The following is a 27,612-nucleotide window of genomic DNA, read 5'->3' as shown; positions in this document are numbered from 1 at the left end:
AGGAAGCTGCAGGAAAAAAAGTTTGAAGTTAGGAGAGGTTACTTCATGACATTTAACAAATGAAGCCATCTCCATAGCTCAAAAGTGCAAGATGAAGCAGCACATACTGATGAAGAAGCAGTGGCAAGTTATCCAGAAGATCTAGATAATTGATGTTGACCACACTAAACAAATTTTCATTGTAGTTGATACAGCCTTATTGGAAGAAGATGCCATCTAAGATGTTCAACAGCTAGAGAGGAGAAGTCAATGCCTGGCTTCAAAGCTCCGAAGGACAGGCTGACTCTCATTCGGGGCTAGTGCAGCTGGGGGTTTTAAGGTGAAGCCAGTGCTCATTTACCATCCTGAAAATCCTAGGATTTTAAAGAACTATGCTAAATCTACTCTGCCTGTGCTCTTAAGTGGAACAACAAGCGTGGATGACAGCACATCTGTGTACAGCATGGTTTAACTAAATATTTTGAGCCCACTATTGAGACCTATTGCTCAGAAAAAAAGATTCCTTTCAGAATACTACTGCTTGTTTGTGATGTGCCTGTTTACACAGGAGCTCTGACGAAGATGTAAGAAGAGAGTAATAGTTTCATGCCTGCTAAGACAAAAGGCACCCTACAGCCCATGGATCAAAGACTAATTTTTACTTTTGAGTCTTATTTTAAAAATACATTTTATAAGGCCACAGCTGCCATGGATAGTGATTCCCCTGATGGATCTGGGCAAAGTAAATTGAAAACTTTATGGAAAGGATTTACTATTCAAGATGCCATTAAGAACATTTGTCATTCATGGGAGAAGGTCAAAATATTAATATTTACAGGAGTTAGAAGAAGTCAGTTACAACTTTCATGGATGACTTTGAGAGGTTCAAGACTTTATTGAAAGAAGTAACTGCAAATGTGGTGGAAATAGCAAGAAAACCAGAGTTAAAAGTAGATCCTGAAGATGTAACTGAATTGCTGCAATCTCAAATCAGACTTGAACGGATGAGGAGTTGCTTCATATGGATGAACAAAGAAAGTGGTTTCTTGAGATGGAATCTACTCCTGGTGAAGATGCTAGAAACATGTTTTAAATGACAGTGACACCAAATAATTTAGAGTGTCACATAAACTTTGTTGACAAAGCAGCAGCAGGATTTGAGAGCACCAGGTTTGTTTTTTGTGTATGTATGTGCTGTTTTTTGTTTTTGTTCTCGCTGTTACCCAGGCTTAAGTGCACCGGCGCAATCTCAGCTCGCTGTGTCTGGCTATCACCCAGGCTTTAAGTTCACTGGCGCCATCTCAGCTCACTATAGCCTCTGCCTCCCATCAAGTGGTCAAGTGATCCTCCCACCTCAACCTCCCAAGTAGCTGGGCTTACAGGCATGCATCGCCACACTCAGCTAATTTTTAAAATTTTTTTGTAGAGATGAGATCTCGCTATGTTGTCCAGACTGATCTCGAACTCCTGGGCTCAAGTAATCCTCCTGCCTCAGCCTCCCAAAACGTTGTAGTTATAGGCTTGAGGCACCATGCCCAGCTGACTCCAGTTTTGAAAATTCTACTGTGGGTAAAATGCTAGCAAACAGCATCACATGCTACAGATAAATCTTTTCTGAAAGGAGGAGTCAATTGGTGTGACAAACTTCATCATCGTCTTATTTTAAGAAATTGCCACAGCCTTCTCAGCCTTTTGCAGCCTCCACCCTCATCAGTCAACAGCCATCAGCATCAAGATAGTACCCTTACCCACAAAATGGTGGTAACAACTCTCTGAAGTCTTAGATGATTGTTAGCATTTTTTTAAATAAAGTATTTTAAAAATTAAGTTATGTACTGTCTTTTTTTTTTTTTTTTTTTGAGATGGAGTTTCTTTCTCTCACCCAGGCTGGAGTGCAGTGGCGTGATCTTAGCTCACTGCAAGCTCCGTCTCCCAGATTCATGCCATTCTCCTGCCTCAGCCTCCTGAATAGCTGGGACTACAGGCACCTGCCACCACGCCCGGCTAATTTTTTTTGTATTTTTAGTAGAGATGGAGTTTCACCGTGTTAGCCGGGATGATCTTGATTTCCTGACCTCGTGATCCACCCATCTCGGACTCCCAAAGTGCTGACAGGTGTGAGCCGCCGCTCCCGGCCTGTACTTTTTTAGATATAAATCTGTTGTACACTTAAAAGGCTACAGTATAGTGTAAACATAACTTGTGTGTACACTAGGAAACCAAAACATTTGTGTGGCTCACTTTACTGTGATATTTGCTTTATTGTGGGAACCAAACCTACGTTTCTGAGGTGTACCTGTATTAATTTTAAAACTAAACAGTATCTTTGTCACTGTCTTCAGATTGATAAGGAATGTAATTAAATTTTAGTGTCTAAATTCCTTTTGGAAAAAAATTCCCCTTAAAAACACTTTGAATGTTATAATGGGCATATTAGTGGTATTTTGTTTACTAGGAGGTGTTGTGCTTAAGTAAAATTGCGAATTCATTCATCCGACAGTACAAGTAGAAGTAATATAGTGATGGGGTGTGTGTGTGTGTGTCTGTGTGTGTTTGTAAAATAGTGTTTCCAAATATGTGGGTTTTGGCTTTGGGTTTTTTTTTTTTTTTTGCCCCCCTTCAAGTATGACCCACTAGGCTTACTGGATATAAGCAGTTGCTTACATTTCTTAAAGGGTGGCTTTCTATTGAGTTACCCATTTACGTGGCATAGGTGTGCATACACATAGCATAGGAGATACAACAATGCTACATGATCCTCTGACTTTAAATCCTTCTAGCTGTTCTCTGTGACTCAGTTGTCCAAATTCAAAAATAAGTTGTAACAGTTAATGCTTACTGAATTATCCATAACTCATAATAGATAATTGTGTCTCAATTGTCCAACCTTCTATATCAGGTGCTCTAACCCAAAGTCCATTGGTGGATTTTAGGGGTCTACAAGCTTCTTGAGTTATGTATAAAACTTTGCCTGTGTATGTGTTTTGGTGAGGGAGAGTGCCCATACCCTTCTAGAAAAGTTCATGATTTTTCCCCTCTCCAAAAAAAGTTAGAATCATGAATCATTCTTGAAGCCTAGGACACTAACCTGATGTCAAGGATTTGAGTACTTTCCTCCCAAACTGTCATTGGCATGTCAAGTTTGTTAAAAATGTACTCTTCCCAGAGTATTTGTAAGTTTAACACAAAATTCTGTCATGTGGTTAATTTTTAATTGAATAATTTGGAGACTTCAGCTCTTAAATGAATGTTATCAGTGTCTTCCAACTTTACTCAGCTTTGATTTATTTATGCAATGTTGATGAAAACCTGAGTACTAGTCATTTATGCAGAGAAAAAGTCTTATGGATTTATTATTCTGCTTTCAGAAAATATGGCAATTTCCCATAATTTTTTTTTAAAATAAACTTTCCATGACCTACTCTTTACAGAGAATAGTAAAATACTATTTCTACCCCCCTTATTCTCAGGGAATACATTCCAAGACCCTCAGTAGATGCCAGAAATGGCAGATAGTGCTGAACCTTGTATGTACGATGCATGAATTTCTTTTTCTTTATTCATAATTTCATGTATAGAATATTCCTTATTGTAGATTTTTGCAACCTCAGCATACAGTTTTTCTTCCTAAGAACTCAAAGGAAGTACTTTATGGCTTTTTTTTTTTTTTTTGGCATATTCAAATTGCCAGCATCACTCCTCTTTGCGCTTGGGGCCATTATGAAGTAAAATAAGGGTTACTCGAACTGCATAATTACTGTTGTTGCCAAACTGCAAGTCAATCTGATAACTGAGATGGCTACAAAGTGATCAGTGAGCAAGTGCATACAGCATGTAGTTACCGGACAAAGGGATGATTCATGTCCAGGTTGGGATAGAGTGGAACAACAGGAGATTTCACTGTGCCACTTAGAAGTGTGTGCAGTTTAAAACATATGAATTGTTTATTTCTGGAAGTTTCCATTAGTATATTTGGACTATGATTGACCAGGGAAAACAAAAGAAAAGGTAAGCGAGGCCTACTGTGGTGGGAACCCAACAAACTAAACTAATTCTTTTTTCCTGTAAATTGTTTAGAAGAGATGTAAATCAAAGGGAAATTAAGTTTATTTTAGGTATTTAGTCAGAAAGATAATTTTTGAAGGGAATACTCTGTGTTAATATTCCTAACCTATTATGTCTAGATAATCCTAAATTGAATATTTATGATGATCTTTTGGTAGATCTGTAATACTTGCTTTTATAAGTGTACTCACTTATGTTAGTATATATTCTGTATACTTTCCCATGCCAAATCAGGAAAGTAATAGGTTAGTAGTATTTTAGGAACAAGGGTTTAAACACAAAATCTTCTTGGACAATAATCAGAAAAATCATCTGACAATTGCATGTAGCTCATTCTGCCAGATATTTTGGTTTCAGTATGATTGTACTGACAGGTGATATATTTTAATCATAATGCTAGGTTGTAGGACTTTGTGGCCAAATGAGAAAATAGTACTCAGAGCATAACTAATTAAAAAACAATCATTCCAACACAATTACCCGAATGTAGAAATCTGCTTATTAGTTGATAGTAGTTGTATCAGGTTGTTCTTGTATTGCTATAAAGAAATACCTGGGACAAGGTAACTTATAAAGAAAAGAAGTTGAATTGGCTCATGGTTCTGCAGGCTGTACATACATGGCTCCAGCATCTGCTTCTGGTGAGGCCTCAGAAAGCTTACTAGGAGGAGGTGTGCTGAAGTAAAAGTGCTAATTCATTTATTCATCCAACAGTTACTTGAGTACCTGTTCTAAAGCTGGTATTGCAGCAGTGAGCAAAAGTATTTCCAAAGGTTTGCTAGTACAAGTAGACTAATGTGGTGGGGTGTGGGTGTATGTGTGTGAAATAGTGTTTCCAAATATGTGGGGTTTGTAATATAGCCAAACATGATTATATTGCACACTAAGCTTATGAAAGGCTTATGTTAAGAATGAAATCATTTTATAAACATCAAAACAATTCATTCACAATGGATAAAAAAGAAGCCTTTCACCTGTAGTGAAATTAACCAAGGCTTGGACTCTCTTCAGCAGGTATGATGTTGGGAAAATTTGTTGAATTCGGGAGAGAAACTCATATCTAGAAAGAGATTATGACCCTAAATAATTGTACTTTTAGCTTTTGTCCAACATGCTTTGCGAAATCGGAGACTTGAGGAAGGCTGTTCTCAAGTATTTTCAGAGAGGTTTTTAGTAGCAGCTGGTATGGAGTCAATTCTGTAAAGAATGTAGGGCTGTGTTATAATGACATTAATAAAATAGCCCCCACCTGCACTGTCAAAATCCATCCTAATCTGGCTGTGGTTTGGTGCCAGGTTGTTGCATTTTTTTTTCCCCCCACTGGTAGTTAAATGACCATGAGAAGAATTTTGGCTTCTGTGACTAGATGGGACTTCCAGGCCATTGGCAGTGATTTCAGAAATCTCCCTTCTTTGGCACCCAGTGGCCTGATCTGGGAAGGTATTATGTCTGGGAAATGCAGATCGGGGACTTCTGCACCTTCCTCTTCCAAAACTGGATTGCCTGCTGTTTCTTGGCCTGGTTTGGTCCTCTGCTTCATATTCTTGCCACCCTACCCTATCCTCAGCAGAAAGTAGTAACTTTAACTGGTTCCACCAAGCAGAAGGAGCCAGTTGTCTTATGCCAGTGTGTGTTGTATTTGGGTTTTATTGTATTTTAAATATTGATGCTGTTACTCTGGGAGCTGAAAAACCATCCACATGTGTGTGGCAGGAATACCAGCTATTTGTCCTTTTCTAACCCTTGATCACATTGGTAGGTACAGTTTTTAGTTCAAGCCATGTTGTTGACTAAGTCTATGTAAGGCTCTTATCTTGAACCGTGTTTCATAAAAGTATTAGTTGTTAAATTATTCTGGATTTGAATAGCATTAAAGGATGGGTTAATTTAAGGGTTATCTTTAACATATTTTATTCTTTAATTGAAACTTGAAATTACAGTTGACCCTTGAACAATGAAGGGGTCGGGAGATCAACCCCCTGTACAGTTAAAAATCCTTGTATAACTTTTGACTCCCCCCAGTCTTAACTACTAGTAGCCCACTGTTAACTGGAAACTTTACTGATAACATAAACATTTGATTAACACATATTTTGTACATTATTTGTATTATATACTGTATTCTTATTACAAAGTAAGCTAGAGAAAAGAAAATGTTAAGAAAATCATAAGGAAGAGAAAATATATTTACTATTCATTACGTGAAAGTGGATCATTATAAAGATCATCCCTTTGAGGAGGCTCGGAGAAGTGCCAAAAGGAGGGGTTGTTCTTGCTGTCTCAAGGCTGGCAGAGGCAGAAGAAAACTCACGTTAGTGTGACCCTATGTTGTTCAGGAGCCAACCATACTGCATTTGTGCATGCAAAAATGAAATCTGAACAAAATTATTAGTACTTTAGTGAAGATTTTCTTGTGTTATCTAGAACTTGTATGAGTTTTGTTTTTTTTTTTTTTTTAAATCTAATCTGTGTTACAAGTATCATTGTGTATTTATGGAGGAGTGATCTTTTAAAAGATTCCCACAGACAAGGGTCTTTCTAGTTCTGTAAGATTGTTCAGTTAGAAATGATTCACTTTCCAGGGAGTATTTACCCTGCTGCAAAAGAATAGCAGGCTACTAGGTGTAAAATAAATCACACAGAAGCATTTTCTTTTTTCATCTTACAGATTTATTTAGACAAGTAAGATCTTGTTATATTTTAAATGGCACTTACCTGCCTAACACTCTCCAGTGCTTTCTCTCATGCTTAGAATAAAATCCAGACTTTTACCGTGACCTGTGGCCCATATCTGGCTCTGCCTGCTTTCTGATTCTCTCATGAGACTCTATTCTCTCATAAATTGTGGTTCCACTTGGCTTCTTTCTATTCTTATACATCAAGATCCCTCCTGCCTCCTTTGTGCTTATTGATCCTAAAGCTCTTCCCTCAGATCTTCAGCGCTTGGCTCAAATATATCCTCCAGTAAAGGTCCTTTCCTTACCAAGCAACCTAAAGTAGTCACCCTGACGTACTTTTTGTGTTTTGTGATCACGGGTTAGAAAAAGACAAATAGCTGGTATTCCTGCCACACACTTGTAGATTGTTTTTAAGCTCTAAGAATAAAAAGCACATACTTTTTGTGGTTGTTTGGACCTAACAGTTCTGTTTTGTTGTCCTTTTGTATAAACTTTGTTACATTAATTAGCAGAAATTGTCTTGCTTTGTCATTGTTGGTTTGCTCCCTAGGCCATAGACTCTGTTACTAGAGAGACTGGTTTCCAGTCCTCCCTCAAGGTGTTAGTCAAGGTTTTCCAGAGAAACTGAACCAATAGAAGATATGTCTAGAATGAGATTTACTTAAGGAATTGGCTCATGCAATTATGGAGGCTGTAAAGCCCTATGATCTGACTACAAGCTGGAGACCCAGGAAAGCTGGTGGTGTAATTCAGAAGCGTGAGAGGTAAAAAGCTGACTCCAGTCAGCGTATAAGACCTAATAAGCAAGGGCAGATCAACATTCAGCTCAAGCAGTCAGGCAAACAGAGAATGTAACCTTCCTTCACCTCTTTGTTCTGTTCAGGCCCTCAGTAGATGGGATGATACACACATTGATCAGGGCCATCTGCTTTACTCAGTTTACTGATTCAAATGCCATACTGTTTTAGGAAGCCCTCACAGATGTGCCCAGAAATAACGTTTAGCCAGATAGCTGGGCATTCGATGACCCAGTTAACCCATTTATGCCAGAAGTTGCAAATTTTTTTGTGAAAAATCAGACCTTGGCCATGACCTTGAGCAGTAGGATATAAATAACTCCCACAAGCTTAGTGTTCCAATAATGGAACACTAGGCATAAATGGATTGACACATAAAATTAACCATCGCATTCAATTACCTTATTAGATTGTCATAAAGATTAAGTGAGTTAATATATGACAGGCACTTAAAATAGTGTCATGCATGTAGTAGCAATATATGTTACTTGCTATTATTAATGTCATTACTGTTATCATGTTAGTGATTTTGTTCTTTTCATTTCTGTATCCTCATTGCCAAAAATAATATACTTGGAGGTTAGTATGTGCTCACTTAATATTTGTTGAGTGAATTAAAGTGATTTAATAAGTATAAACTTCGTATGTAAAGTAATAGAACCTAAATGTTTCTACTTGTGAAATGTGTATTATGTTGTATTGTATTTTATCACTGAAAACAGAGTTGATTTTGGTAGTGCCCATATTACCTTTGGTTTTTGAAAATGTATACATTTTCCATGATTTTAAAGGTTAAAATAGGAATGTTAGTTGCATTATGTAAGCATATTTTCATATTTGAGAAATAGAAACCATTTTTTGAGAGAAAAATTGGTGTTAATATTTTTAAGTAAGTCTGGGGTAAGCCTATTAGTTTGCAGGTGAACTACTTGCATCTTGAATGAGAGGAGTTTTTATTTTTAAATTTCTTAATTTTCACATTTTTTCCCACAATGAAATATACCCTGAATATTCTCATTCCACACCACATCATATCCTAATTATAGCAGCACTAAAAAGTGTTTTATTGGAATCTAGTCAGACTAAAGATCACCTTTCCCTGTATACAATAAATCACAGTGCTCTTGCTTACATTATACAGATTTTTGTTTTAAGGTATTAAGCTTCTCTTCATTAAATAAACTTTCTTTTTTTCTTTATTTGAATTTCAAGTTTGACTTATCTTTTTCCTCAGATAAGAAACCAGCCAATTATAAATCATACGACTAATTAATCTGAAGTTACTTCTATTCTAAGTGGAAATGTACTTTACTATAGCTCTGTAATACTCTGTAGCCAAAGTACTGTTAATTTTCACCAGATTTCAAGACAGTTTCGTTACTTAGAATCATACCTTTTATATGTGCAGAATGGACATAGGTGAAGGTTGAGTAAGAAGAAAATATGGTTAAAAAGTTGAAGCCATTATTTGACAACACATTAGTGTTCTGACCTTAATATGATAGCTTGATTATCCTAAGTTTGAAGTTTTTTCTTCCATGCTATAGACATCAAGTTAAATAGAAACATGATTGGATCCTAATGTGTTTTTTAAAGATAGTATATATTAACTGTTTTATCTTTTTAAGTTTTATGAACTAATAACTCAAGGCTATTGTAGACATTCTTGAAACAATTTTAAGTATACCCCAGAAATAAACTCAGAAGTAACCAAAATATCAGTTCAGTGGAGAACCATTCTTTAGTTTTTTAAATTGACGAGAACTGTCAAGCATGGTGGCTCATGCCTATAATCCCAGCACTTTAAAGAGGCTAAGGCAGGATGATTGCTTGAGCCCAGGTGTTCAAGAGCAACCAGGGCAGCATAGTGAGACCTCGTCTCTATAAAAATAAAACAAGTTAGCTGCGTGTGGTGGCATGTGCCTGTAGTCCCAGCTGCTCAGGAGGCTGAGGCAGGAGGATCACTTGAGCCCAGGAAGCCAAGAGTGCAGTGAGCCATGATCATGCCACTATACTCTAGCCTGGGTGACAAAGCGAGACCTTGTCCCCCAAAAAATAAAAAATAAAAAAATTTACTAGAACCTAATGAAGCTGAAATTGAAATTGAAAAGCACCAGAAAATACTGACTCTAATTTTTACTCTTGCAGTGATTTTTCTGTTCAGTAGGATGCATTTAAATGGGCATTGATCATAAATGGTTTTCCAAATTTGACTAAGACCCATTGAGTATTTCCACTCATGTTATCTGTTAAGTTAATAAATTTCTATTTAGAGTCAATTAAATTTTAGTGGCTTATGGCCTACCTTTTTATGTTAGAAAGAAATCACTATTTTATTAAAAGCATAAAGCTTTAATCAAGTCACAGAAAACTTGATGTTTAGGTGAGTGTAGTGTTCTAGTTAGCAGACTTTTTATTTCAGTCAACTGTTACCCAAAGGTATTTTTATTTGCCTAAATTCTTTTCTGCAAATTCTTCCTAATATATTAGATCGGTTTCCTGACTTACTCAGTTTACTGATTCAAATGCCAGACTCTTTTAGGAATCCCTCACAGATATGCCCAGAAATAACATTTAGCCAGATATTCCATGACCCCGTTAACCCATTTATGCCAGAAGTTATAAATTTTTTTGTGAAAAATCAGACCTTGGCCATGACCTTGAGTAGTAGGATATAAATAACTATAAACTGTAAGTAGTTTATAGATTGAAACCTTTTTTTGATGGAAGGTTTACTAAGGCATCATTTATAAACAACATAGTTTAAGGTAGTGGTTCTCAACTGGAGGTGATTTTGCCTGGTAGAGGACATTTGTCAATGTCTGGAGTAATTTTTTATTGTCATACCTTGGAATGGGAGAGCTGCTACTGGCATCTAGTGAGTTAAGGCCAGGGATGCTGTTAAACATCCTATATGTCTCGTGCAAGACACTCCCCTTCCTCCAAAGAGTTACCCAGTACAAAATGTCAGTAGTGCTAGGGTTGAGAAACTGGTTTAGAATTAGTAATGATTTGTGCCATCATTGTACATACTAAAATAATATTTATCATAGACACTGAAGATAATTACAGAAGTGCTTTGACTAAAAAAGTCAGAATTTTTTTGAATAAGGTTTTAGCTCTTGAGATGATTGCTTTGAGGAATATATTTCTCTAGACATGTCTAGAATGTTTTTTAAACATTATTTGCTGCTGCTTCTTAGTTATTGCACAAAAGTGTGGACAAGACCCAGGCATAACAGACTCTAGGAGTGATTCAGATGCACTTAATGATCACATCTGTTTCATGAGGTTATGTGTTGTTTCTCTGGTAGCAGTGAAAGAAAATGATTTGCAAGGAATAGAGGAGGCGTTAGTTGAACCACGAACTATGAACTAACTCTCAGTTTGTGCTGCCCACAGTGAAGGCAGATTACTTAAGTTAAAGACAGTATATATTTTGTTATCCTTTCCTTAACTCTAGGATTCTTTCATCGTCCTAAATGTCAACCCAAGCAACGTGGACTTTTTGTTTGCCTTAGCTGATGCTAGCTCCCCTTTTCCCGTAGCCATGAATTTACAGGCATTCTCACAGCCACTTTCTATCTAGATCTCAGTAGTACGTTTTGCCATAGTTTGTGGGTTTTCTCCCTCCAAGTACTTGTTCACACTGTCAGATTATCAGAGTGAATTCCATACTTTAAATTAGGGTAGATGGTGTATGTTGGAAAATGCAGTGTACTTTGGCACTAAAGCCTGGGAGAAAAGCACCACGTATCTGTGCTTGAACTGTTGCTTCTAGTTGACTTAAAGTTAAGTCACGTCTTTAAAAAGTGACTTACTTATAATTTTACAGCATCGTGAATTACAATTTATCCTGGAGTTATTAGCTATACTTTTACATTCACTTTTTTGTTTTTAAAGGTTTTCCTTTGGCTAGAAATGAAGTTCTGGAATACATGTTTTATTGTTACTGTTTTTCCTTGTAGGTCTACTTCCCCAGCAGGACAGCATCATTCTCCTATATCTTCTAGACATCACTCATCTTCCTCACAATCAGGATCATCTATTCAAAGACATTCTCCTTCTCCTCGTCGAAAAAGAACTCCTTCACCATCTTATCAGCGGACACTAACTCCACCTTTACGACGCTCTGCCTCTCCTTATCCTTCACATTCTTTGTCGTCTCCTCAGAGAAAGCAGAGTCCTCCAAGGCATCGCTCTCCAATGCGAGAGAAAGGGAGACATGATCATGAACGAACTTCACAGTCTCATGATCGACGTCATGAAAGGAGGGAAGGTATGTACTTTACTTTGATTTTTTTAATTGAAAAATTGGATATCCAGCTTCATTGTTGTAATAAGAAATGGAGGAGGACTTTGCTATGTTAAGTCTTCTGTAACACACAGACTAGAATTCTTGAGGGCAATAGGAGATGCTTAACCACATGGGAATGTAAGCTATTAGGTATATACAAGTTGGTATTTACAGCTATGCTAAGCTGGTGCTTTCTTTAGTTAAGATGTTCTAGCCGGGCACGGTGGCTCATGCCTGTAATCCCAACAGTTTGGGAGGCCAAGGTGGGCAGATCACGAGGTCAGGAGATCGAGACCATCCTGGCTAATACAGTGAGACCCCGTACCTACTAAAAAATGCAAAAAATTAGCTGGGCATGGTGGCATGCGCCTGTAGTCCCAGCTACTCGGGAGGCTGAGGCAGGAGAATTGCTTGAACCTGGGAGGCAGAGGTTGCATTGAGCTGAGATTGCACCACCCTACTCCAGCCTGGGCAACAGTGCAAGATTCCAGCTCAAAAATAATAATAATAATAAAAGATATTCTGCTGAGTAAGTACTCTCAAGTTCTGGAAATTTTTGGCCATCTGATCCTTAGAGCATCCATTTCAATTGCTGAGTTAATGTCTTTTGAAAACGAAGTGAAGGGAAGAAAAGCAACAAATCAGGGAGCATAGTTGGAAAGCATCAGAAGTGTTTTGATAAAGAGTGAAGGCTGGGGGGAATTGCAGAAGGTCATTGCAAGCCAACTCGTCAAATTTCTAGGTCATAATAAAGAAGTGAGCAAAGTGGTTTTCCTTTCTGTATCCCTGAGAATTAAGTTAACTTTGGATTTGCTACTCCCTATTCAGGCTGAGATTTTATTGTTACCTGGCAATAAAGCCTGTTTAATAGCTCTCATCTCTTTCTTTTTTTTTTTGAGACGGAGTCTCGCTCTGTTGCCCAGGCTGGAGTGCAGTGGCCTGATCTCGGCTCACTGCAAGCTCCGCCTCCCGGGTTCACGCCATTCTCCTGCCTCAGCTTCCTGAGTAGCTGGGACTACAGGTGCCAGCCACCGCGTCCGGCTAATTTTTTGTGTTTTTAGTAGAGACGGGGTTTCACCGTGGTCTCGATCTCCTGACCTTGTGATCCGCCCGTCTCGGCCTCCCAAAGTGCTGGGATTACAGGCGTGAGCCACCGCGCCCGGCTCATCTCTCTCTTTACTTCTTGTCTAAGCTTCTGGTCTTTGTAGATTTTACTTACTAAGTCTGTTTTCTAACTTCTCCTGTGTTCATTTTTTAACATAGTAAGTACTCAGGAAATGCTTACTTGCAACATTTATATTTAATTTGCCTTTTAAGCGCCTCTGTGTGAGTGGAGTACAGCAGTCTCCTATGAAACATGTTGAATTTAGTATTCTCTTCCTATCAACAGTGCAAGCAATAATTAATCGGGTTTTTTTGTTCAAGAAAATGGCGGATGAGAATGATATTCAAGAAAATAAGCAGGGACTGGGGAAAGCACCTATGTGATAGAATTTTTTTTGTGTGTGTATGATTTTGGGACTAGGTCAGCACAGCAGTATTTATGGAACATTGGTAAGATGGGAAAATTCTCTTATGTTGTACCTTTCTATAAATTTTAATAAGATATTTAACAACTAGAGTTGACCAGGAATATAGTACATATTTAATGACTTCTTATTGAATAAAAACTCCCTTAACATTATTAAACATACTAATAAAGGGAAAATAGTAAGCAATTGAGTCTCATAGAAATGCTTGTGTTAAGGGATTCTTCTCGTAACAAACCATAATTGTTTTAAGTTCTTTGTAAGTACTTAAAAAATTGTTCCTCTCTATTTAGATGTCATTTTCTGAAATACGGATAATTTTGGTGGAAGGATAGGGAGGTAGGTAAAGAACAAAATACAGTACCTAGATGTATTTGTAAAGACAGATGGGCACATCATGAGAAAAAGATCTGGCACTAAGTGAACACATTTGCAGGCACAGCTGGTATTGGGGGAGGAGTAGAAGTGAAAGCTATGCACAGAAAGGGATGGAGATATGTCAGATCTTTGCCTCTTGCCTTTGTCCTTAAACGGGATTTGTGGATATGGATATATGGACAAAGGAATTGGTGGGGGAGATAGGTTATTGATGAGGGTCTGAGGGCCTTGTGGTTACAAGATGTTTGGGTCCATGAGAAAGTCTGTGGGCCTAGCCACTAGACAAAGAGAAAAGGAAGTAAACTTATAATGTTTTGGGCATGAGGCTGCTAGAGTTGCCAAAATAGCCTCAGACTAGGGCAATTCCAGAGTATAAGAGCAACTTGTAGAAGAATCTGATAAAAAGGGCAGTATTTATTCTTTGAGGTTCTCTTGTTAATTCTTTGGCTTCATATCAGATTTGTTATAATCAGTTTATGCCCTTTCTAAATATATGTAAAGAGTGGTTTCTAATCTTTCCAAATTATGGGATTGACTAAGCCATTTAAGTTTTGGGTCTCTATTTCTTTATTATAAAATGACATGGTTTTTACAGATAGTCAGTGTCGTTCAGTCCAGCTTTTAAAAAGTGAAAGTATTTTTTTTTTCCTATGAAATGCTTTTTTGTTTGTTCGTTTTAAAGAGAAAAAGTCTCATCTTACTATGTTGCTCAGGCTGAACTCAAATTCCTGGATTCAAGCGATCCTCCTACCTCAGCCTCCCAAGTAGCTGGCACTGTAGGTACATGCCACCACACCCAGCTAGAAAGTGCTCTAAGAAAGCTTTAAAGACTTGCACACATGAGTGTTATACCATTAAACAGTGCAGGAAAAGAGAGTGAATAACAGTATCACTTAACCAGCTAGCTTACTCACCATAGGCTACCCTCAAGTACTTAAGTACATTTGAGGAGGTCACATACGGTCTAGTTTAACCTAGCTTAATAGTTGACAGAAAAGATTCAAGTAACTGAGGTGTCTTTGTATTTAAAAGTGGTTTCTAAAAAGTAAGCCATCAATGATAGGAGATCAACTTAATTGTTTCAGTTGTTTAGGATCTGTAAGTATAGGTAAGTCGGGGCAGAGGAAATTCATGTTCAGAGTTTATCTAATGAAGAACATTGTTATCAAGTGTTAATTATCTTTGGGATTTTAGCTTCTTATTTTTTGCAAAGAACATGAATTGTCATTGTAATAAAATTTTTAAAGTTCTGTATTAAATATGTTGTCTAGTTTCCTGAAACTTTGTAAAGGCAATTACAGTCGATTTCCAAAATTGCATTATAGATACTAGGGGCAAACGAGACAGAGAAAAGGACTCAAGAGAAGAACGAGAGTATGAACAGGATCAGAGCTCTTCTAGAGACCACAGAGATGACAGAGAACCTCGAGATGGTCGGGATCGGAGAGATGCCAGAGATACTAGGGACCGAAGGGAACTAAGAGACTCCAGAGACATTCGGGACTCAAGAGAGATGAGGGATTATAGCAGAGATACCAAAGAGAGCCGTGATCCCAGAGATTCTCGGTCCACTCGTGATGCCCATGACTACAGGGACCGTGAAGGTCGAGATACTCATCGAAAGGAGGATGCATATCCAGAAGAATCCCGGAGTTATGGCCGAAACCATTTGAGAGAAGAAAGTTCTCGTACTGAAATAAGGAATGAGTCCAGAAATGAGTCTCGAAGTGAAATTAGAAATGACCGAATGGGCAGAAGTAGGGGGAGAGTTCCTGAGTTACCTGAAAAGGGTAAGGTTTTTGACTTGTCAATGAACTATATCTTATATAGAAAGTATAACATCTCCTAAGATTTCTAATATGTTGTTTCTTACATTCGTTATCATTTTGTCACAGTAATTTTTAATTAATTGAATTTATAGTATTCCTTATAAATTCCTAATTGGAATTACTAGTTAAAATAGCAGAAGATAAATGGAGCTTGAGCTAGACCCCCCCAATTATATCCAGTCATGCCTGTCATCTTGATTAATGTAGAACACTAAGAAAATAACTATCAGACAAAAAAGTAGAATCACAAGGAAGTTACTTTCTTTTAAATAGGTATAAATATGATAAAATGTTCATTAAATTAAAGTAGAATTAAAGTGGTGGGTTTTCAAAATTGTTGGCATCAGAAATGACTGATTTGTGTATTCTTCAGTATTTGTACTTGCTTCAGACCCTGTCAAACTGCCACATGTCATTATCTTGAGCCATTTTTCTTTTCATAAAAAGTATTTGCCATCACCCAAATGACTTAAATATATTGTAACTATTTCCAAACTGCTGAGACTTAATTATCATGACCTCTCTTTACCTCCACCTGCTTTTCTCCTCTCTCCCCAAACACTGCTGCAGAACTTTGATCACTTTTATTCTTTCCATTGGTCTGTTAGTCAATCCTTGGTCAGTATTTCAGCTTCATATTTGTGTTGAGGGTGCTTTAGCTTCTTTGAGCTGCCTTGTGTTTTCTTGACCCTTTACTTTTTCATATCAATTTTAGAAAACAGTTTTTAATTTCATAAAAAATTGTTGGATTTTTATTTCAAATGCATCAACTTAATTTATAATATTTCCAATATTTGTTACATTTTTTTTCCCTGGGTATCCTCTATTTTTGTTGCCATTATAAATAGTGCTTTTACATTTTGTAAGATAAAAAAATTTTTTAATTATGCATTTACATGGTTCAAAATTTTGAATATATAAAAGGACATATAGTGAAAAGCCTCCCTTGTACCCTGACCACTCTTTTGCCAGCTTTGTAGGTATTCTTCCCAAAAAACATTTTACGCGAGCAAATAAATATCCATTTGATTTCCCCTCTGGATTTACAAAAATAATTTTTAAAAACAGTGGAAAAATCTATGTACTATTTTATATCCTACTGTTTTCAACCAGTAAAAATATCTTTCATGTCTTTCTTTGTGGTAAACAGCTATTTTCTTCTTTTGGCACATGTTATCTATTGTAGAATATACCATAAAGTCAGCAAGTGCTGCATTACTGGGTATTTTGGTTTTCTAATCTTCATCTCTTTCAGACAATGCTTTAGTGAATAACTGTGTACGTATGTCACTAAATGGTGTCTCTTAAAACATTACATTTTCTAATGCTTTGTTGGTACATGGAAATGGTAATTGGCATTTGTATATTAATCTTACATTTAAATGATGTTGCTGTATTTTCTTGATCTAATTAGATTGTCTTAACAAATGTTCCTAGGAACAGACTGATTTGGCTCTTTTCTGATTATTAATTTTCTGTCAGTAACCTGCTGAGCATCTTTATCAATACAGTGTTAAATATAAGTAGAGTGGGCTTTGCTTTGTTTCAGATTTTAAAGGATTGTTGCTGGCATTTTATTACTAAGTATGGTGTTTGTGGATTTTTTGCAGATGTTTTTATTGCGTTAAGGATTAAGTTCTCTCACCCCATTTTAGTTGTCAGAAAATACTCTGTTGAAAGTCAGTTCTTTGGGAAATGTATTTGTTAACTCTTATTTTGTGGCTCAGTGGTCTGTTTTTGTAAGTGTTCTACATATGCTTTCAAGGGAGTTGCATTTGTAATGGTTGAATGCAGAGTGTGTCTCTAAGATAAAGTTTGTTTAACTACACTTTCAAATCTACATGTAATTTTTCTTAGTCTGCTTGTTCTGTCATTACAGAGAGGTGAGTTAAGTCTTCCACTATCATTGTGGAATTTGTAGATTTGTTCATTTCTTCTTATAGTTTGATCATTTTTTTGTTTGAATACTTTGAGGCTTTGCTCTTAGGTACACATAAGATGAGTTATTTATTTCTTTATTCATTATAGAATGACTGTTTATGCCAGGTTCAGGTTGAGCATCCCTAATCTGAAATTCTCCAAAATCTCAAACTTTTTAATGTATTTTCTTTTTTTTCAACTATTGCCACTAGCAACTCTGACAACAGCCATTTTGAGAGCTGACATAACACTCAGAGGAAATGCTTATTAGAGTATTTTGGATTTCCAATGTTTCAGATTAGGGATGCTGAATCAATATAATGCAAATATTCCAAAATCCAAAACACCTGTAGTCCCAAGCATTTCAGATAAAGGGCATTCAGCCTGTATTTTTCTTGAAGATTGTTTTGCTGGCAGCTGTCTTTTGGTTAGTATTTGTTTGATAAATCTTTTTCCATCCTTTCAGGCTTTATTATTATTTTTTTTAATGTAACTCTAAACAACATATAGTTTTAGACACATTAAATCTCCTCATTGTATCTTCTCTCATTCTTAACTTGCAAATTTTTCATCTCTTTATCTGTTTTGCCTCTAGGTCATATTCTCAGGCTTAACTTCTAGTTTACCAGTTTTTTCTTAGCTGCGTCTGATTTGATGGTTAACCCATTCATTCCTAGATGTTATAGGTAGCCTTTTTGTAGTCTTTAAAAATGTTTTACATTTTTTCTTCCTGGTCTTTAATTATTAAAATATTTTTCATATCTATTTTGATTATTAAAATACCCATAGAATCATGCTGTAATTCTTTTAGGTCTCAAAAGCCTGTTACATTTATATTCTTTGTGTTTTTGTTTGTTTTTTAAATCTTGGGGAAGTGCTTTTTGATTCTGACTTTGGGTGGGTTAGTTTGTCATATGTTCTTTTAAGTTTGGAGTGAACTCATCTTTGTCAAGATTGATTTGTGGTAATTCTATGAGGTTAAGGGCAGGGCCCTCAGAGTTTCTGTCTGTTTTTGCCAGATATTCCTAAATTATCACAGCCCCAGTACTGCTTCTTTCTCTACTCCTAACCCTCCCTGCTCAAAAAAGGTTTTGTTTTGTTTTGTTTTGTTTTTTAATTTCATTTTGTTTTGAAGTAATTAGGAATTCACAGGAGATTGCAAATAAATGTACAGGGAAACTTTGTTTATCCTTCTCCCAACTTCTCCAGTGTTAACATCTAACGTCCTACCTGTAGTGTAGTATCAAAACCAAACAACTGACATTGGTACAATCCATAGAGTTTATTCAGATTTCACCAGTATACATGCACTTGGGTGTGTGTCTGTATGTAGCTTTATGCAGTTTTATCATATGTGTAGCCCATTTCCATAGTCAAGATACTCATCTGTAACATCCTAAGATTGCCTTTTATTACCCCCTTATAGCCACAACTCTCGCCTGGCCCCCGGCCCCAACCCCTGGCAGCCTCTTACGTGTCCTTTATCCTGTAATTGTCTCATAAATGGAATAATGCTCTATGTATCCTGTTGAGATTGGCTTTTTCACGCAGCATAATTTTTTCTTGGGGTTCATCCAAGTTGTTGCATATATCAGTCATTTATTTTTATTGCCGAATAGTATTCCATGGCATGCATGTGCCACAGTTTGTTTAATTGTTCACCCATTGAAAGACATTAGTGTACTTTGCAGGTTTTGGCTGTTATGAACAAAGCCACTGTGAATGTCTGTTTCCCACATCTGTTAATGAAAATTTTCACATACAATTTAATGTCATTAACCTTGGTGTTCTATGTTGGAATGTTTTCACTGTAAACTGTATTTAAGCAATAATATATACCCATTTTTTTCATTATTTTCATATGTCTGTGAATTAGATATGAAGAAATAGTTTTTTTTTTGGCGGGGGGACAGGTTAACTTTAATGAATCTTATAATTTTATGATTTTATCGTATGACTTTTATATAGATAGAGAAAACTGGAACTTTGTCTACTCAGGTCAGTCATTGGACACCTTGGTTGTTCTGATTCATTGCTTGATACTCTTTTCAGGAGGGATTACCACACTTTGGAATATTAAATATATATATTAGTGGTTTTTAGGAGGAAAGATTGTGACTGATGAAATTTGTTGAATAAAGTGTATGGGGTAAACATTTGTGTGACTGTCCTTTGTTTAGGAAGTCGAAGCTCAAGAGGTTCTCAAATTGATAGTCACAGTAGTAATAGCAACTATCATGACAGCTGGGAAACTCGAAGTAGCTATCCTGAAAGAGACCGATATCCTGAAAGAGACAACAGAGATCAAGCAAGGGATTCTTCCTTTGAGAGAAGACATGGAGAGCGAGACCGTCGCGACAACAGAGAGAGAGGTTTGTCAAACAATTTTATTAAATAGTGAACAATATCAATTGGGTGAATTGTTTTTTAAAACAGTTACCAATTTACTATTTAATGTAAAATATATTTTAAGGCTTGTGCTTGATGACACACTTGAAACTATTATATATACTCATATAATCTTTGTTCACATGGTTTGGGAGGGATTATGTCAATAGCTAGTGGCCAGTACCTACTGGCAACAAAGTGCAAAAACTTGGGTGCCCTGCTGTGTGTCTCTCATCTTAACCAAATAGCTTACAAACCTTTAAAGAATGTAGATGGTTGGGTTCCATTCCAGGCAATTCTGATTCAAGAAATACCTAAACTTCACATCTGAGTATCCTGGCTACTCACTCATTCGCTGTGATCAATAGAATTTTATAAGGACTTTCAGAGAGGAGCAATAAAAAAATTAAAAAAAAAAACACCAATGATAGGGCTAGGGATTGTTTAGAGAAATATTTTATTTGTATTCTATCCTGAGAAGATATGGTATTTGCTTTAGCTAATTTTGCGTTCTTATATGTCTTAAGCCAAAACTTTTTCTGTTCATCTATCAGATGATCTGTTAAATCAATTTTGAAGCAAGATTAGGAAGCACTTTTAAGAAGGATGTAAATACCTTCTTTGGCAAGCTTTTGTTTCTGTACTTACTCGGGCCTTTAAACATTAAAAATTTTATGAAGGTCTTACTAACCTTGGCTGAAGTAAGGTTCACTATAATGCCTAGATTAATATAGCATGAAACTTGATGGCCCAGAGAATTGAATATTGATACTTTACTATGGGCTGAATCAAAGAGGTAATATTATATCTTGATTGGTTAGTAGTGGAAGAATAATAAAGTTTCTAAGGCATCGTCTACTTTTGGGAGCATAGATAGGATCAGAAGTAGGAGAATTGATTGGGTTGAGTTTGTATGGTAAGCCTAATGCATTTTGGTTAAAAGATATGTAGAATTTCCTTAGTTACAGATAGGGCTGGAGTTTCTGTGTTCTGTTTTGATATCTGAAATTATTTCTTCCCTAGGACTTTTAGAACTGGTGATGCTTTTTTTAAAATCTCTTTTTTCCTTTTTTTCTATTTTCATATCCTTGCTCAGATTTTTCTCATCTCATGCCTGAATTCAGTAGTACCATTTGGTTTCAATCTTATGGTTAGTTCAACCACATGTATTGATCTTCTGCTAGGTGCCAAGAACTCTGATAATTGCTTTACATTTATTCCGACTTAATCTTTACAATATCCTTGTAAGTGTAGGTATGATAAAATAATTCATGTTTTCAGAGTTTTGGGGATTAGATCTAAGAGTAGTAAGATTACAATATTATAGAGAAGTAGGTTCCAGAGCTGGAATTCAAACTCAGGTCTTCTGAGTTCAGTTCTCTATTTTAATTTTACTGTAACTACTTCAATAATTATCAGATGTATGATTGAAATAAAAAAATATTTTGGAGGCTAATGAATATTTTACAAATATTTGTTGAGTACCCATGTTAGGCACTTTGCTAGGCACTTGAGGTACAATAATTCTTATCCTTGTAGAATTTAATGGGGAGAGGGAAGAACTCCCCACCCAAAAAAGCAAAGTAGGATAAATGCTACTACTCTATATAAAAGTTCTGTGAGAAGACAAAGGAGCAAACTCAATTCTGAGCAATTCCAAGAAAGCTGCCTAAAGAAGTGACATCTGAATTAGGGCCTGAAGGATAAAAGGAAGCTATAGAAGGAGCACTTTACAGGGAGAGGGTGCAGCATGTATAGACACCAGGACTGAAAGAAACATGTGCTTCGGAGTAGTAAGGAATTATGTTACAACATTGGAGTCAGAGTATGCTATAATTGGCAAGGTAGAAAAGAAGCCAGAGAAAAGGACTGATGAAAGACTATAGGCCAGGTAGTAAATGACCTAAGTTTAGCCTAGTCAGGCTAAAAATTTGATTTTAATTGCCTTTCACTGCCTACAAGATAACTGCTTTTAAGCAGTTGGAAGAAATAATTTTCATCAAAAACATATTAAGGATGTTGGGAAAGATTGAAAACAAGGATACCAATTAGTTAAACTGTTGATGACATAGGCATCTAAGAAGACCTGATCAAGGTCTGAGTTAATAACTATATCTGTGGGGACAGAGAAAGGAACAAAGAAATATTTTAGAAGTGAAGTTGATGGTACTTGGATATGATGAGACTTAGACAACTCAGAGATTATCAGCTTTAATGAATTGGTATGTCGTTTATTAAAATAAGGAAATGTGTAAGTAGAAGCACATCTTTGAATAACACATTTTGGGGGAAAGATAGGGGGAGATAGTTTAGACATATTAAAGTGATGTTCTTATATTCTTTGCATTTTCCTTTGAAGAAAGCATTGATATTTTGGTTGGGAAAATAAAATTATATCTCTCATAAAAGCATGTCTGAATAGTCTATTTGCTGATATTGCTGTAATTAGAAATTTAAAGTATGATTTGCTATAAGTTATGGTATTGAATTTGTTTCAGGTTATCTTGTAATGATTATGATGTTGGTATGACTCCTTCAAACTAGGAATTCAGACAATACAAAAGATGGGTAGATAGCATTCTAGGAATCCAAAGTATGATACAGAAGAACTACTTTCAGTTGGTTTCATCAAAAGTAAAAGCGTTTAAGAAAACTGACTTCTAATGCATCTACCATCTCTGTGACATTGGGAAGACAACTCTGGACCATAATTTCTGTTTTTAAATAGAAAGGGGGAGAAGCGACTGTGTAGGATTTCATTTTGATTTTGCTTTAAAATGCTATGATCGTTTGTATCTGGGTCTATAACCTCTAAAATAGTAAAGATAGGTAGAACTTGTCTTTTTAATCAGTGATTAGGAAGGGAAATCCAAAATACCATATTGAACCCTTCCTAGAAACATCCTAAAATTATTCTGCTTAATGAGTTGATGTTAAATGTTCCACTTACCAACCTGTTGGCCGTATTATAATATGATCTTTATCGAACAACCAGTAGATATATAGTATGTAAATGGAAACCTCACAGTAACCTAGATCAGACTACAGTAGTTGCTTTGAAAAATGGCTATCTCTTTGAAAAAGTTCATGCCATCCTCGTATACGTTTTTTTATCCCAGACTAATTTTCTGCTCAACGGGGTATTTGGGCAGCATGCATTCATTTACTCTGTTTATGTGATTTGTGTGTACATGGAAAAAATTTAAATAAAATGTGATGAGGTTATCAGTTAACATTTTAAGAAAACAGCTCTTCATCTGAGTAGTCATTTATATAATTAAGTAAAGCTTCTAATTTATTAGTAATTGGTTATTAATTACAAATATATATCACTAATATGAAATACTTTTTACATTTATTTCAAGATTGCTAGACATCAGTACCCTTAATATTACAGTTCATGATAAGAGATTAATATTGCAGCAACAAATTCTGACATATGTTTTGTTCACTATATTTTCCTCACATAATAGCTGCACTTTGATTTGTATATATTTTGGCCTGAAATTAGAGGTGTGACTTACGAGGGAAATTTTTTTTTTCCTTCAGCTCCTATGTTCTACACCTCCTGCTGCCCCTATCCTTTGCCACCAGTGTTCTCAGGTCCTGCTGGGGGGACAGAGAAGATCAGAGGTGAAGGGTAGAGATGGCAGAAAGTGGGGTTGGAGCAGTGGGCTGGAGGTAGGGTAGGGAGCATGCAGAGAAAGATCAAAGGTGGATCAGTGGGAGTGGGGAAGGGGGTTGACGGGGAGCAGGAAACATGGTAGTTAGAGGGCAAATAAAAATTATCTTTAAAAAATTTAAGGTCTAGGGGTGATTGTTACTTGGATATTCAGTTAAAATTAAATATGCTACTTGGTTTGTAATTTGTTGCCAGTGTGACCCTATACACAGATAAAATTTAAGATTTACCATGCTGTCTTACCAATAGGTTATCTGTCAAATTAATCACTGACAAAACTTGATTTTCATTGTAGATCAAAGACCAAGCTCACCAATTCGACATCAGGGAAGGAATGACGAGCTTGAGCGTGATGAAAGAAGAGAGGAACGAAGAGTAGACAGAGTGGATGATAGAAGAGATGAAAGGGCTAGGGAGAGAGATCGGGAACGAGAACGAGACAGGGAGCGGGAGAGAGAGAGGGAACGTGAACGGGATCGGGAAAGAGAAAAAGAGAGAGAACTAGAAAGAGAGCGTGCTAGGGAACGAGAGAGAGAAAGAGAAAAAGAGAGAGATCGTGAAAGGGATAGAGACCGAGACCACGATCGAGAGCGGGAAAGAGAGAGGGAGCGAGACAGGGAAAAAGAACGGGAACGAGAAAGAGAAGAAAGAGAGAGGGAAAGAGAGCGAGAACGGGAGAGAGAGCGAGAGCGAGAACGGGAACGAGAAAGAGCGAGAGAAAGGGATAAAGAACGAGAACGCCAGAGGGATTGGGAAGACAAAGACAAAGGACGAGATGACCGCAGAGAAAAGCGAGAAGAGATCCGAGAAGATAGGAATCCAAGAGATGGACATGATGAAAGAAAATCAAAGTAAGAATAATTATCAGTCAGTTATTATATGTATCTGGTGTTTATTTACCCAGCACTTTTTGGGAGGCCAAGGCGGGCAGATTCCTTGAGGCCAGGAGTGGGCAACATGGCAAACTCCATCTCTACAGAAAATACAAAAAGTAGCCGGACATGGTGGCGCATGCCTGTAGTCCTAGCCACTTGGGAGGCTGAGATGGGAGGATTGTTTGAGCCTGAGAGGCAGAGGTTGCAGTGAGCCAAGGTTATGTCGTTGCACTCCAGCCTGGGTGGAGACCTTGTCTCCAAAAAAAACCAGTTTTTTCAGTTGTCTGGAAAAAGCAATTTTTAAATTAAGACAGGAATCAGTGAACTTGTATCCCATCACATCACCTAGACTAGTCACCAAGGGATATCACCTGTGCCATTCTGATGATCCTTCATGAATTTTATGTGCTTGTAATTATGGAGTCACTACCCCCAGGCTGCAGGAAGCATTGACAATGTTTTAGAACTGAGGGAATCCTTGTAATCACTGCATGGTTCGAAGATGAGAGAAAAGGAAGTGTCTTCTCGTGCTGTGGAGTAGTTCTTTGGGGTCAAAAGATGTGTTCTTGGCATCTCATATATCGAGGTCATTCCCCCCCGCTCACCCCCTTTTAACCAAAAAAGAGCTTATTTGCTCAAATATCTAGGAAGTTGGAGATTAGCTTTTGCTTGTTCTGATGTGGCTATATCCAGATTCTCAAACAAAGCATTAGCAGTTTCCGTCTCTCCAGTTTCCCTCTGTATTAATTTCAGTCTCAGAAAGGTTTTCTCCAAATGATGGCTAAGATGGCCCCAGAGTTGTCCCTGTCAGCTTTGCAGTCCTCTCTGTGTTGGGGCTCTCATTAGTTGATGGGGAGACAGTAATTGACTAAGCTGATCACAGTGTTCATGAGAATTCTAGACTCTGATTGGTCAATTTTGAAGTTCTATGGGTACAAAACAAAATTTAGTAGAATTAACTGCTTTTTTGCCTCCAACTGGGATAAACACTGGTTTACCTTGCCAAAACATACTGAGAAAATAATTTACGTATCTTCAGTTTTCTTGCTCCTACCTCCAGCTCGTTTGCCACAGGGTGAATACAGGCTCCCTACTTCAGGCTTTTTTCATCCTCCCTATTGTGGGTTATGGTTAGGGCCAAACAACACAGCACAGAAGTAGAACCTTCTTCCCTTAGGTCTTGGCTACTCTTTAATTTGCAGCCATGGTTTTCTGTAGTACACCCCCTGGATTACTTTCCTGCTTCCCTGTCCTTATATTTTGAACAATCTTACCTGAACATAAACTTCAGAGATATCTTTTTTAACACATGGAGGCACAGGTACATATTCCTGCCCTCCCTATCCCCCACTTTTCTGACCTCTTTATTTTCTAAGATTAAAATTCTGAAATCTTTGTTATTTATCTTTTATTCAGTCCTATGTTTTCATTAATACAGATTGAGCATCCCAAATCCAAAAATTCAGAATTTGAAATGCTCTAAAATCTAGTGCTTTTTAAGCGCTGACATGACACTCAGAGGAAATGCTCATTGGAACATTTCAGATTTTCAGATAAAGGATGCACAACCAGTAAGTACAATGCAAATATTCAAAACCCAAAGCATTTCATGGATAAGGGATACTCAAACTGTATTTTTTTCATGCTTCTGATATCTGCTTATAATAGCAAAGGTTTTTCTGGTTTTTCATGGTTAGACAATCTAAGAGTTGACAATGACCCCAGAAATTTAGAAGTTGAATAACTCTATAAGAGAAACTATGTGAGATTAATATCTTAATCTTTCATTAACTGTATTGTCATCTCAGTAGTTCAGTTTATCCAGCACTTTTTTTAACTGCTGTTATGTAGAAGGTTTGCCAAATTGCCGTATTTTATTTTACTCTAATTGTGTTTATTTAGGTATTTCCTTGAAATAACTTTTTCTCATGTTTTAAATTTTCACTTTATTCCAGCCTATCAGTTATCTCTTGGTGTGTAACACATCACCACATAAGTTAGTAGCTTAAAACAACAACCATTTATTTGCTCATGATTCTGTGGATTGGCAGTTTTTCTTGGGCTCAACAGAGTGGTTGTTCTGGTCTCACTTGGAGTAACTCATGTATCAACATTCCATCTGACAATGCAGCTGGGCCTGGAGGCCCAGGATTGTCTCATGTGTCTGGCAAATAGGACATCTTGTTTCTCCTTCACTTGACCCCCTGAACTTCAATAGTCTAAACTCTGCTTTGCATGTGATGGTAGAAACATAGCAAGAGGGCAGAAGCTGAAGCGGCAAGGCCTCCTGAATCCTCTTCACATCTGCACAGTGTCACTTTCACCCCATTCTCTTGTCATAGCATGTCATTAGATATGAAAAATGGGGAAATAGGCCAGTTATTGATGGGAGAAGAGCTTTGGATAAAGTAGTACACAAGCTTGGGCCTGTGAATTGTCATATTACACCTGGGGCCTTCTCCACATGGTTGCTCATCTATATAAAGGAGCTGTCTAGGATATACATGTGTTGCAATGTTTTTGTTTTATTTTTATTTCAATAGTTTTTGGGGTACAAGAGGTTTTTGGTTACCTGGATGAATTCTGAGATTTTAGTGCACCTTTCACCTGAGTAGTGTACATTGTACCAAACATGTATGTTTTTGTCCCTCACTCTCCTCCCACCCTCCCCGTTCTGAGTCTCCAAAACCCATTATATCACTCTGTATGCCTTTGCATACTCATAGCTTAGCTCTCACTTACAAGTGAGAGCAAGTTGCTGCAAAAGACATTATTTTGTTTTGGTTTTTTTTAAGAAAACAAAATGGCTAAGTAATACTCCATTTTTTTATGGCTTTTTATGGCTAAGTAATATTCCATGGTTTCATGGTGTATATATACCACATTTTCTCTATCCACTCATTGGCCAATGGGCACTTAGGTTGGTTCTATATCTTTGCAGTTGTGAATTTTGCTGCTATAAACATACATGTGCATGTGTTTTTTTCATAGGATGACTTCTTGTCCTTTGGGTAGATACCCAATAGTGGGATTGCTGGATCAAACATCTCCTTTTAGTTCTCTAAGGAATCTCTATACTGTTTTTCATAGAGGTTGTACTTACTTACATTTCCACCAGCAGTGAATAAGCATTCCCTTTTCATCATGTCTATGCTAACATTTACTGTTGTGTTTTACTTTTTAATGGCCATTTTT

The 27,612-nt window shown here is 36.9% G+C and overlaps 1 protein-coding gene across 12 annotated transcripts in view; it reads left to right on the top strand.

The window, feature by feature from the left end:
- ZC3H13 (zinc finger CCCH-type containing 13) overlaps positions 1-27,612 on the top strand; it is a 97,369-nt gene that overhangs the window by 53,571 nt on the left and 16,186 nt on the right. For 7 of the 12 annotated variants that reach the window (XM_021929412.2, XM_021929404.2, XM_021929405.2 and 4 more), the window contains 5 exons: positions 11,488-11,798; positions 15,049-15,513; positions 19,653-19,844; positions 23,410-23,493; positions 23,838-24,393. In XM_021929412.2, the coding sequence (XP_021785104.2) occupies positions 11,488-11,798; positions 15,049-15,513; positions 19,653-19,844; positions 23,410-23,493; positions 23,838-24,393 (1,608 nt within the window). The remainder of the gene's footprint in view (positions 1-11,487; positions 11,799-15,048; positions 15,514-19,652; positions 19,845-23,409; positions 23,494-23,837; positions 24,394-27,612) is intronic. The other 5 variants (XM_021929410.2, XM_021929411.2, XM_021929408.2 and 2 more) reach the window with 2 other exon arrangements.

Source organism: Papio anubis, chromosome 15 (genome assembly GCF_008728515.1).
Source record: "Papio anubis isolate 15944 chromosome 15, Panubis1.0, whole genome shotgun sequence".
NCBI classification, from domain to species: Eukaryota; Metazoa; Chordata; class Mammalia; order Primates; family Cercopithecidae; genus Papio; species Papio anubis.
The sequence above is the reverse complement of the archived record's forward strand: the minus strand, read 5'-3'. Positions and strand labels throughout refer to the sequence as shown.